This window comes from Dermochelys coriacea, chromosome 2 (assembly GCF_009764565.3).
Source record: "Dermochelys coriacea isolate rDerCor1 chromosome 2, rDerCor1.pri.v4, whole genome shotgun sequence".
Lineage (NCBI taxonomy): Eukaryota > Metazoa > Chordata > Testudines > Dermochelyidae > Dermochelys > Dermochelys coriacea.
The window spans coordinates 81,439,520-81,451,628 of NC_050069.1; the positions used below are offsets into that span (position 1 = coordinate 81,439,520).

Genomic DNA, 12,109 nt, shown 5'->3' on the forward strand with positions numbered 1-12,109 from the left:
TACAGGTCCAATGATGCACCAGCAGCCACCTCCTTCCCAGCAATATAATATGCCACAGGGAGGTGGGCAACATTACCAGGGACAGCAGCCACCAATGGGAATGATGGGCCAAGTTAACCAAGGAAATCACATGATGAGTCAGAGACAGATTCCTCCGTATAGGCCACCACAGCAAGGTAAGACTCTACATTGAACTTCTCAGATTAGTTTAAATAACAATCTTGGCAATTTTTATAAATAGTTTTTTGTCTACATCATACTTGAACCAAATTGCTATGTGCACAATTTCAGGTTTCTTTGTCTCCAGCATATTTTTTCCTCCTTCTTAAAGGTAGATCTTGCAGCAGAAAAGCTGCTAGTTTGGACATGAATTTTGAAATTTATATCTCTTTTGTTTCAACCTCATTTCTAAATAAAAAGGGTGTCCAAAAAGTTTACAACCCAGAGAACCTGCTGTATGAAGAAGTAGAATTCAGTTTGTTGTCACAAAAGTTTGATATGTATGGAAAATAATTAAATAACCCATTTGGTTCTAAAATTGCTCAACCACTAGAGGAAAGTGAGAGAAAATATAATTATATTCCACAATCTTGTAATTTTTTTCTTAACTGCAGTCCTTTTAAAAGATAGTCTGTATTTTTCTTGATGCATAGCTTAGTTGCTGTTTTACATGTGTTCTTAAAATAAACTCTGAGCTAGAGTCACATACAGTAGAACCTCAGAGTTACGAACTGACCAGACAATCACACAGGTCAATTGGAACCAGAAGTACACAATCAGATAGCAGCAGAGCCAAATACAGTACACTACTGTGTTAAACATAAACTACTAAAAAATAAAGGGAAAGCAGCATTTTTCTTCTACATAGTAAAATTTCAAAGCTGTATTAAGTCAATGTTCAGTTGTAAACGTTTGAAAGAACAACCCTCATGTTTTGTTCAGAGTTATGAACATTTCAGAGTTACGAACAACCTCCATTCTTGAGGTGTTTGTAACTCTGAGGTTCTGCTGTATATGCTATGGAGTCTAGTGCAGCCAAGGAAGTAGATGAAATATGTTGTCTGAAATGCAACAGCGTGGGTGGGGAGTACATTTGAGAAACATTTCTCATACTAAAACCAGAAATTAGCAAGCTTGTTAACAGAAAAAACAAGATACTTACGTATTGACTGGTTGTGGTTTTTCAGGCCCACCACAGCAGTACTCAGGCCAGGAAGACTATTATGGGGACCAATACAGTCATGGTGGACAAGGTCCTCCAGAAGGCATGAACCAGCAATATTACCCTGATGGTAATCTCTCATAATGTTAACTTTCCCATTTTCTATACCTGCCCAATATCCATGTAGACAGCTACTCAAAAACTATAGAATGGGGTGAAAATAGTTAGTAACTGATCACCATAACAGATCTTGTATTTATAAAAGCTTCTAAATTCAGAATTGTTATTATAATTTAAGATGCTAAAGAGAACTAATTTTACAGCTTGCTCAAAGTACATCATTTGTAATACTTTTATTTTGACACCGTAATATTGACTTTCATATTCTATAATGAGAATCCTGTCATTTAGCTACAAGTATGGAGGGTTCTTCTGTGTATGTAGAATAGCTGATCTGAATTAAAGCAGTCATGTTATACATCTGCTTTATGATACTGTATGTGAATAAAGAGACAAAGTAATATATTTTTATAGCTAGTATACAGAAATAAAAAAACTTGCTTATAAGCATAATGTTTTTTTTTATGATTGTTCTTATCCTATAATATAATTTATTTTTAATTTTAAGAACAAATTGCACAAATGTTTTGTTGCTGCTGTGGTGTGGGCCTTAAGCATACATACTGTTTGATAAAGGCATAAGATAGTCCCAGCCCTGAGGAGCTTGTTTGTTGAAAGGCATGGTCCTGTGGAATTCCCTCAATACCTTCAGATCAGACTCTACATTAATATTACACAAATCAGTCCTTTTTCCTCTTTGAAGTAAGAGATCTGTACATAGTGTATTTGAACAAGGGGAATCAGGATTATACTATAAGTTAGAAGATGGGGTTCCTTTTTTAATTTGTTTTGGTTTTGCTTAGGGAGAGGTTGGGTGAACAAACTGTATTTGTGGAAAAATACTGGCTGACTCATAGCTATTGTGATAGCCTGCTTGCCACTTAATGATGTGTTTTGTGAAGTCCAAGGAACATGGTAATAGTAACAATTTTAAAAACATTCATAGCTCAATAAACCTCAAATCCTATCAACATTTCAGAGCAAAATTTATAAACACTTATTGAAATGAATTATTTATTTGAATTTAAAGTTTTGATTTTTAAAAATCAATATTTTAGCCAGGGCTAAAGCTATTATATATAGGCGTAGGCATGTGATTTTCATTTGTGTACATTCAAAGATATTTCACGAGCTATGTTAAATCATAACATACAGTCTTAATTCTGGAACTTATATTGTGTTATACACATGATCTCATTTACTCTGTCCAAAAAAGAGTTAGCTGCATAACTTTCATAACTTTCAAATAGTTAAAGGTAATTCATGCATTTAATGCATTCAATTGAACATTATCAGTATAGATGAATTTACAAGGATCTACCATATTCTGTTAACTTCAGCAAGTATTATTGTTAAACAGCAGTGGATATGTTAAAGTAATAATCTATAAAAATGTATACTAACAATGATGTAGGAGCGTCAGAGTCAGTTTTTAAGAAGTTTGTGTTTAGTTCTTCATTTGTACCAAAGACCATTTATTTTTAGAACTTCTTGCTCTCTGCCTTATTTAGGCACTTTGATAAAATTTGTGCTAAAATTTTAACAAAATGAAAGCTTGTTCTCATGACTTGAGTTTCGCAAGAGGACACTATGATGTAGTACATTTTAGTAATCTGCAGGAGAAATATATTGGGTCTTAAAACAACAAACAGGTAGGGTATTTTTCTCATGTTTTGGTTCCTAAGCCAGAGGGACCCATAGCCTCTGAAATTGAAGCTTCTTTTTTAATGATTGTGCTGATGAATGAGATTCTCCAGGGAAAATGTCTTCTTAAGATTGCTAGGAATGATGTTTGTGGGGGAAAAAATCAGCCTTGAGAAGTTTTTCTTTTGACACTTCAGAGCAAAATTTACTATAAAATATGTGATTCATAACTTCATTGACCTTTGTTATATTTCACACTGCTTTTAGCATATGCTTTTGAATTGGAGATCAGCCGAACAGGTGTTAGACAAAGTATGATAATTGCGTCCTTTGTTCTAATTTAATTCAGGTTATTTACATGTGAAAGGCCTAAATGCTTTCATTTTTTTAAAATAAAAGATAAATACTTTTTCCCACCAACAAAGATTATCAGAAGGTTAAGACCATCCCTTGCTGTGATGTTGCTAAAACTAGTGCATTAAGCTTTTGTTCCCTGTCACATGTTAATTCAATATGAAAGGAAATCATATTGGTGAATCTTTGGCTAATACAATTGAAAAATCTTTTTTATGTATTTCCAGTTGACTTTTTTTTGATTTTTCTGAAAGATGAAATATTTTTAGGGTTTTCACTCAGAGGCCATTAACGTTTCTTCCTGTCTCTTGTCGAATTGATGTAGGTCATAATGATTACGGTTATCAGCAACCGTCGTATCCTGAACAAGGCTACGATAGGCCTTATGAGGATTCCTCACAACATTACTACGAAGGAGGTATCTATATACCTTCACACACATATGCACATACATTCCCTTCCCTCCCCCACCACCTATGGGAACGAAAATTCTTGCACAAAACAATTTATACCCATGCAAAGCTCTTGTAGAATACTAGTTGCTGGCTGTCTTGAAAATTGCAGGGAACTTGAAGCATTCAAAATAATTTCTTGCAAACATCTAAAATATATAACCATAATTTGCCATTTCTAACAACAGTAAAATGACTAAAAACACTGTTAGAACTTTTTTTTTCCAATGGAAATTTTTTATTTAAACATAAATCCATTGGTTCATTTGTGTGTATATATATTTTTGTGTGTGTGTGTGTGTATATATGTATATATATATATATATATATGTATATATATAAATATAGTGCCATTAGGAAACAGCTTGCTGATCTTGTGTAGCTAGTCTGTGCTCTCATAGATGTCTTTAATTTTGTCTTTTTTTATTTTATTTAGCATAGTCATGATCTTATGACTGTGATGTTCCAGTAAATGTACTGGTTGTTTGGCAGAGATGCTGAAAAAGCTGCAGTTCAACCTTGCAAACTTGGCTTTAACTGCAGTTTGTTTGGCCGAATTCCTTCTTTTTGGTTTGAGTTTTCTTTGTTTTATTAAGTTTTTGAAATCAAGATTGCATTTTCATTTTGTTCATGTGTTGTTGGCTGTCCATCTTAGAGAAAAACAGAAGTGTAGTAAACATCTTTAATTGCTTTTTTTTCTTGCAACCGTTTTGCAGGAAACTCGCAGTATGGTCAGCAGCAAGATGCATATCAAGGACCTCCTCAGCAGCAGGGTTACCCTCCACAACAGCAGCAGTACACAGGCCAGCAAGGTTATCCAGGACAACAGCAGGGTTATGGTAAGTAGCTGACAACAAGCTAGTTCTCACAAGAAAGACTATGGGTGAGATCCTCATCTCTGCTTCAGCCCCTTTATGATGGGTGAAATGGCTGGACCAATATAAAGGGGCCCTAAAATCCCTGTATTCTGCTGGGGGAGAAGTCCCCCAGCACAGAAATTGCAGAATACAACTTCCTGAGGGGGTGGAGCTGGGGCCAGGAGGGGGATGTTGGGGCAGCACAGCACTGCAGAGATTCTAGACTGTGTTGCGGCCCATAGGAGAGGTATATGTAACTTAGGCCGGTCCCAGAGCTAAGTTATACTGAGGGCCTTTCCAGTCCATACAGGAGCCTAGGATCAGGAGAGCACAAAGATAGCCATCTTAATCGCATAAAGCCATCTTAACTCCCTGTGCTGCTGGGCTTCCAGTTCTGTGTTGCACCTCTTAGAGACTCAGCATAGCCTCTCACCTAACATTTATTTACTAGAGTTGAGCTTGGATCCTTAAGTTCTTGCTTTCTCTGATGATATTTATACCACTACTGTAACAAAAAATACTTGCACAGCTGTAGTCTTAAGAGATAATTTTGTGCTAATACTGAGAATTTCCCCACACTAATGTATGGTAGCATTGGCAAACCACATTATTATTGTTAGGACCATTAACCGCTTGGATTCATAACAAGGAGCTCAGAGTGCATGTGGTTTTTTTCTGAAGATTTTGAATCAGAACAGAGCACATTTTATATTGTCCTTGCTTTCATACTGTAAAAAGTTACACATTCATCTTAAAACGAACATCCTCTCAAAAATAGACCGTGACAACCAGTTCCATAATTTGTATGTGAGATTGTGTATGCAGTCATGATTTGTGCGTGGAAATACTAGTTTCAGATCTGACCTAGTTGGGTTAGTGGTAGTGCTTTGTAAAAGATCTAGTTAGATTTGGGAGAGTTTCTTTTTGAAGTTGGGACTGGAGTGTTACAGTTTTGAAATATTCTTATGTGTACCAGAGCATTAAAAAAGTAAATAAATAAAATCTGACAAATTTGACTCATTTTTTCCATACACTCATTTTGAAAATCTGGGGTTCAGAATAAAAATATTAGAAGAAAGAGGTGAAACAAATACATTAGAACTGCTTATCCACATACACCATGATTTGCACACCCAAACTAGCTCACTTTCCGATTACAGTTTTGTAAGCAGATAATGACATCTTAAATTAATATATTTAATTCTTTTTTACAAAATCTCTTATGAACATTTACTAGTAAACTGTAAAGAATTATCATAAATAAAACTGAACTACATTTGTGAGATGAACAAAGTACATTTTGGGATGTAGTATCCATGCTTTACTTAATATTTATCTGCTTACTCATTAATTTGCAAAAAATCAATTATTTGCAATCAGCATCCCAGTAATTATTATGAATCCTCAAGGCTCTGTCCCATGCCAGGAGAAACACAGAGAACTGAGGCAGCATAGTTCAGGTAGATCTGATGCCTGAGGAGAATGGTAATGGAATATGGAGATTTTATCCTCTAGATCATCACTTTGAACTTCTCACAGATCCAAAGTTACCAAATTTGCTACCATCTGATGACTGCTCAGTGATTAGGTAAAATGTGCACTTGTCAGCACTGAATCAAGTTACTGTCTACGCAAGTCACATTTTGCTCCAGAAACAGATCTGCCTGTTTGTGTAAGAGCAAGCACCCCTTCACCAGTTGTAGAACTTTATGGCTCTATCTGGTCTTCAGGGGATCCAATGGCGGGCACCAAAGAATGTAACTCTCTGTATTTGCGGTATGTATGTGGTTACCTACTTTAAGCTTGTTAAGTAATGGTGGTATTTCCTTGGTATGTTCCTAGTTGCACAATTCAATATTTTTACCATTCTTTTCTTCACCCCTCCCTTTTTTGATTTGTTTTAATGATTTGCAGGTCCTTCACAGAGTGGTCCAGGACCTCAGTATCCTAACTATCCACAAGGGCAAGGCCAGCAGTATGCAGCATATAGGCCCACACAGCCTGGACCACCACAGCCACCACAACAGAGACCTTATGGATATGACCAGGTACAACTTTGTTTAGTAAAATCTACTAATTCTTGTGTGTTAATTTTACTGTTTTATTAATTAATTTTGGGGTGTTGTCTCCCCTGGATGGATATATGTAACTCTCATTGCTTTTTATTTCCACTGGAATTATTCACATGCAGCTAGGAGAGTTGATTAGTCTATATCATTCTTTTCTGATTTGGCCAGACGATACTAAACTTTGCAAAGCTAGTGTGTTATAAGCAGCTCACCATTGTATCAAAATTAATTTGAACCATTTTAGCCTAGTGATGAGAGTGACTTCAGTGGAAGTTGAGGGTACTAAGCATCTTGCGGGGTCAATTTTATTATTGCTCTGTATTGAACGTGGCTGAATGTTTTGTTTTTTTTTTTTTTTTTAAAGAATTCCCTTAGGGGCAAATCCAGCCCCCCTCCTTGGCAGCTACAAAGGGCAACTTGCCTGCTCAAGCAGTGTAATTCTGCTGCATAGTTGTTGGGATAGATGTTGGGAGGGACCTATGCAGACTGGAAGCCTCAGTTTGTACTGGTTCCCGGCATGGCAGTGTACGGGGAGGGCAGAGCCTGAGGATCCCCAGGAAATTGAGTAAGAGCCTGTAGAGGCTATTCCAGCCATTGGACCAGAGTGGCTCAGCAGCTGTTTAATGACCATGGAGAAGGGAGAATTGATTTCTTCCTCTCTGTTCCTTGTACACATGCCTAGTTATTAAGATTAGACATAGAGCAGAGGATTTTCTCCTTTGTGGTGTTACAAACTACAAAACAGCAAATGTTGCCTAATATCTCTCTGAATGTTATATTGTAAACTTTATTAAAATAGAGGCCTTTACTCTCCTGGGCATAAGGAAGCTGGACATTATGACTGAATATATATTACTACACAGATAGGATTTTTTAACAATAAAATCTTAATGATTTGTCCACAAGCAACTATTTAGACTTTGAACAAGAAAAACATATTTCCCATGAGTAACTGTGGTTAGAGTACCTTCAGGGAGAACAGATTTCTCTCTGTACACAAATATGTTAAAAGTGGGGGGGGGAAGGCAACAAAACCTTGTTAAACTTGAGAAGTGCAACTACTTTTTAGCCCCAAGTCTTAACAAATAGTTTAGTGTATGAAGGGCCATAGTTCCAAATGCAAGAAGTAGGCGTAGAAAAATGCTTTGAGAGAGTGAGGGGGAACAGAGGGGAAAAGAAGTTTTTATTTGCTGAATTTTCTACAGATCATTCTGTTGTGGGCCAGGGATAACTTCCCTCCCTCTGCAAAGGTTCTAGTCCTCCAGTTTCTTGAATAATCCAAGTTCCAAGGGGAATCCATTTGTGGAAGGCTTTCCCTGTTCTCCCCAGTAGCACTACTCCCTTAGGAACTGTGCTGTTTTTGGCAGCTGCCCTGAAAACCACCTCCTGTGGGTGAGCAGTGCTTTATGGTGAGAGAAACAATCTAAGGTAATGCTGGCATTATCAGAAGTGTTTTATGCTGCATTATCTTGGTGGGATTGTGGGGTGACAATGCTGTGCAGAGTGGTCATTCCCAAATCTGCCCCCCTCGTTTTCTGAAAACCCTGAACCCCATGGTGTACTTGCAGAGAGCTTGTGTATGATCATGAGAAGCATGTACTGATGTCTCTGCTTCAACCTTTGCCGTTCACCCCAGATATATCACAAAAGATCAGAGGAATTGGAGGAGAGTAATGAGGCCAGTATTTCTATGCATCAAATCTGTGGATTAAGTATATATTAGCAGGACTATTATAAGCAAGACACGAGAAGTAATTTTTCCACTCTACTCCATGCTGATTAAGCCTCAACTGGAGTATTATGTCCAGTTCTGGGCACCACATTGCAGGAAAGATGTGGACAAATTGGAAAAAGTCCAGAGAAGAGCAACAGAAATGATTAAATGTCTAGAAAACATGATCTATGGGGGAAGATTGAAAAAATTGGGTTTATTTAGTCTGGAGAAGAGAAGACTGAGGGCAGGCCTACACTACCACTTAAATTGATGTAATTTATATTGTTCCGGGGTGTGAAAAAAATACTCCACTTGAGTGACTCAAGTTACGGCGAACTAAGCGCTGTCCATTCTAGCATTGTGTCAGTGAGAGACGTTCTCCTGCTGACATAGATTCCACCTCTCATGCAGGTCGAGTAATTATGCTGATGGGAAAGAGCTCTCCTGTTGGCATAGAGTGTCTTCACACAGCATCAATGTAGCGCTTCTGGTGTAGACCTGCCTTAAGAGGGGACATAACAGTTTTCAAGTACATAAAAGGTTGTTACAAGGAGGAGGGAGAAAAATTATTCTCCTTAACCTCTGAGGGTAGGACAAGAAGCAATGGGCTTAAACTGCAGCAAGGGCAGTTTAGGTTGGACATTAGGAAAAACTTCTTAACTCTCAGGGTGCTTAAGCACTGGAATAAATTGCCCAAGGAGGTTGTGGAATCTCCATATTGGTGATTTTTAAGAGCAGGTTAGGCAAATACCTGTCAGAGATGGTCTAGATAAAACCTAGTCCTGCAATTCTATGATTCCCATAGGACAAGTTGGCCATCTACATCTTTATGGTTGCCTAGATGTGCCTTGGATCACACAGATTTTTGAACTACATGTGTTAGTCTATTCTATGGTGCTCTGAAAATATGTGGACAGTAGTTATGAGTTAAAGGCTGAGTGGATACCTTAACTTTGAATTTCTGTGCTTTTGTATGTAATTTAATTCTTTCAGTGCTGCTCAAATTCCAGTTTAGTATTCAACCATTCTATTGTATTCTTTGTTAGAGATAGTTTTACCATAATCTGTTTTAAATTTTTAATCTCTCTTATTCAATCTTTTATTAATTACCAATACCAATTCAAGATAAATTGTTCAGACAGAATTAAACTCCAGGCCATAAACAAATAATCAGCAGTGTAATTTACAGATGAATTTAGAGAACTTCTGAGATGAAACACTGTACCATGTATATGAATAAAATGAATGTTTTGAAGTGTGTTGGATTCTTAGTGGCATGACTTTTTTGGATACTGTCTTGTTTCAACTTTTACTATATATAAAAAGATCATTATCTAATCATATTTTTAAATTTATCTTTTAGGGACAATATGGAAACTATCAGCAGTGAAAAAGTACTTACATTCCAGTATCTATTAGCAGCCATATTGTCTCCTCAGCACTGTGGACATCTCCCTGTGAAGAGAATCTCCCATTCCATCTAGCTTTTGGAAAAATATTGTGGATAAATGGCTGTTTTACAATATGCAGTCTTTATGGGCTAGTTATAAAAGGCTGTAGCCTCTCAAAAACTCTGATTTCACATCTATACTCTAGATGGCAATATTGGACAGAAAATGCATTGACATAACCGGTTTTCAGTGAGTTCGGAACTGTGCATCAAACAGACTGTTCCAGACTGAAAGGCGTGAAAAGCTTTGTATGTTTATGAAGGTTATGGGAATTTAATATTTTTTCCACAAATTCTTTTGTAAGGGGAAGGGGGAAATGTACACTTTTTACAGCAGCAATATTTTGTATATTATGTTTTTCATGTGAATATGCAAGACAGTACACTACTCACTGGGCAGGATCAAAAATCTGCTGTTAATATGGATGGGGGCATGGTAAATGCTTGATCGTGTTGGTCTCAAAATGGTGTATAATAAAGGTGAATAAAGACATAGTATACTGTACATTACCGATAGGCTCTTGTACAAAGAATTGAATCCCAGTTACCTAAACAGGAAGGTAATCAAGAACAGTATGATATAGTCCTGTGCAAAGAATTAATTTTTTAAGCTTTCCAATTTTTCTGAGTGAAGCATTTTTGTAAAGATGGTTTCTAATGTAGTTTAACAATTTTTTGCAACACGGTTTAGCACCCAGAAAAATTGTTCAAACTGTAGGTGTTTTGTCACAGCTTAACATAAACCACGCCGTAATCCCTTTCTAATTGCAGTAACAAAGAATATGACAATGTTAATTTTACCTGGTTTGAATATGCAAAGAATTAAAAAACTAATACTGAAGACAGGTCAAACTGTATTTGTATAGCGTATTTTAACCTTTAGTTGGATAATTTGTATGTAACAAACTAGCATAGAAGAATTTGTAAACCTCTATCTAAACTTTCTTAACTGGGAATTAATACCTTTAGAAAGGGGGCATTTTTTGTGTGTATCCATTTTTCTTACTAGTTAATATGAGACCAAGGTATGTTTTAGATTATCACATATAAACCTGCTGGTGAGGTAAATGCCAAATTTTGTTGTGAACTGCATTGATGCTTATAATGTTGCATGTGACATAGAGGCAACACGCTGATCAATAGCGAAGCAGGCAGATTGGTTTTGAGACCATCCTGTGACTGTAGTTCAGATATGTGAAGGGATATTCTGTTGTGCAAGAATACATGCATTCAGGACTTCTTGGCAATCTTTATGAAGGACATAACTTAAAAATAAAATTAGCCCAGGGATAAAATAATAATTTTTTCACAGTTGGCCATGATGTTTTAACAGGGAGAAAGCAATTGTAATACATAGTATTTGAATGAGCAAAACATACACGAAAAACAAAATTTTCAATTTGTCCATTGTATTTTTAAAGGGAGAACTTTTTTTTTTAAAGCTTAAAGTTGATCAGTAGAAAATGCACATCAAGGTTTGAACAGATAACGCATGAGGAGCATTATTATGAATGAAATGCTTGTAGGTTCTGTGCCAATTTTCCACCACTGTGTACTTCATTGCTATTTAAAACTGTACTCCATCAACTCTAAAGGAAGAATAAATTATTTGTGATTTTAATTTGCTCTTTTTTTTTTAAATTAGATTTCTGTCACTCTAATGTCTCATCTGGAGACTTTGCTGTGAGTTTTTATTTTATAGACGTTGGTCCAGGATAACCAAAATATATTTGCATTCTAGGACTTTATCAAAATTCTCTTGCCATAGCCAAGTTAATTAGAATTAACTGTTCAGTGATCAGCATGTTGTGTAGGCTGTTTGTTACAAAATTCTTCCTCTGAAAATGAAGGTCCATGAGGCTATAATCAAGATGACTGAATTAGATAAATGAGTTGAAGAGACAAAAAATGTGCTGAACCCAACCTGGTAAAGATACGTTATCTCATTTGAAATAAGCTCAACTGACATTAAGAAATAATTTGTCTTGCCAACCCATCTTCTGTTGTCTTATTCTCCTTTTTAATGCAAACTAAAATTGCAATTTTAATAAGCAGAATTTCCTCCAGGGTTTCCCTCCTAGAGACTTAGTGCATTTGCAAGGTTTAATTGTTTTATAACGGTCCTGTTTCGTAAAAGTTTTTAATTGGTGGTGACAAAAATTACTTTATTCCTTTGGTACCACATTAGAAGAACAACTTGAGAGGAGGTAGTTTCCCGTAAAAGTTAGTATTCCCATTTAAATTATACCTATACATTATTCACATCCCCCTAAACCAAAAAAAACCC

General features: G+C 36.3%; 1 protein-coding gene across 6 annotated transcripts in view; it reads left to right on the forward strand.

The window, feature by feature from the left end:
• The window catches only part of SS18 (SS18 subunit of BAF chromatin remodeling complex), a 66,102-nt gene extending 54,659 nt beyond the window's left edge, over positions 1-11,443 (forward strand). For 3 of the 6 annotated variants that reach the window (XM_038390456.2, XM_038390458.2, XM_038390462.2), the window contains 6 exons: positions 6-176; positions 1,188-1,292; positions 3,606-3,698; positions 4,449-4,571; positions 6,504-6,637; positions 9,736-11,443. In XM_038390456.2, coding sequence (XP_038246384.1) covers positions 6-176; positions 1,188-1,292; positions 3,606-3,698; positions 4,449-4,571; positions 6,504-6,637; positions 9,736-9,762 — 653 coding nt within the window. In that variant the 3' untranslated portion in view covers positions 9,763-11,443. The remainder of the gene's footprint in view (positions 1-5; positions 177-1,187; positions 1,293-3,605; positions 3,699-4,448; positions 4,572-6,503; positions 6,638-9,735) is intronic. The other 3 variants (XM_038390459.2, XM_038390460.2, XM_038390461.2) reach the window with 3 other exon arrangements.
• Positions 11,444-12,109: the final 666 nt, after the last annotated feature.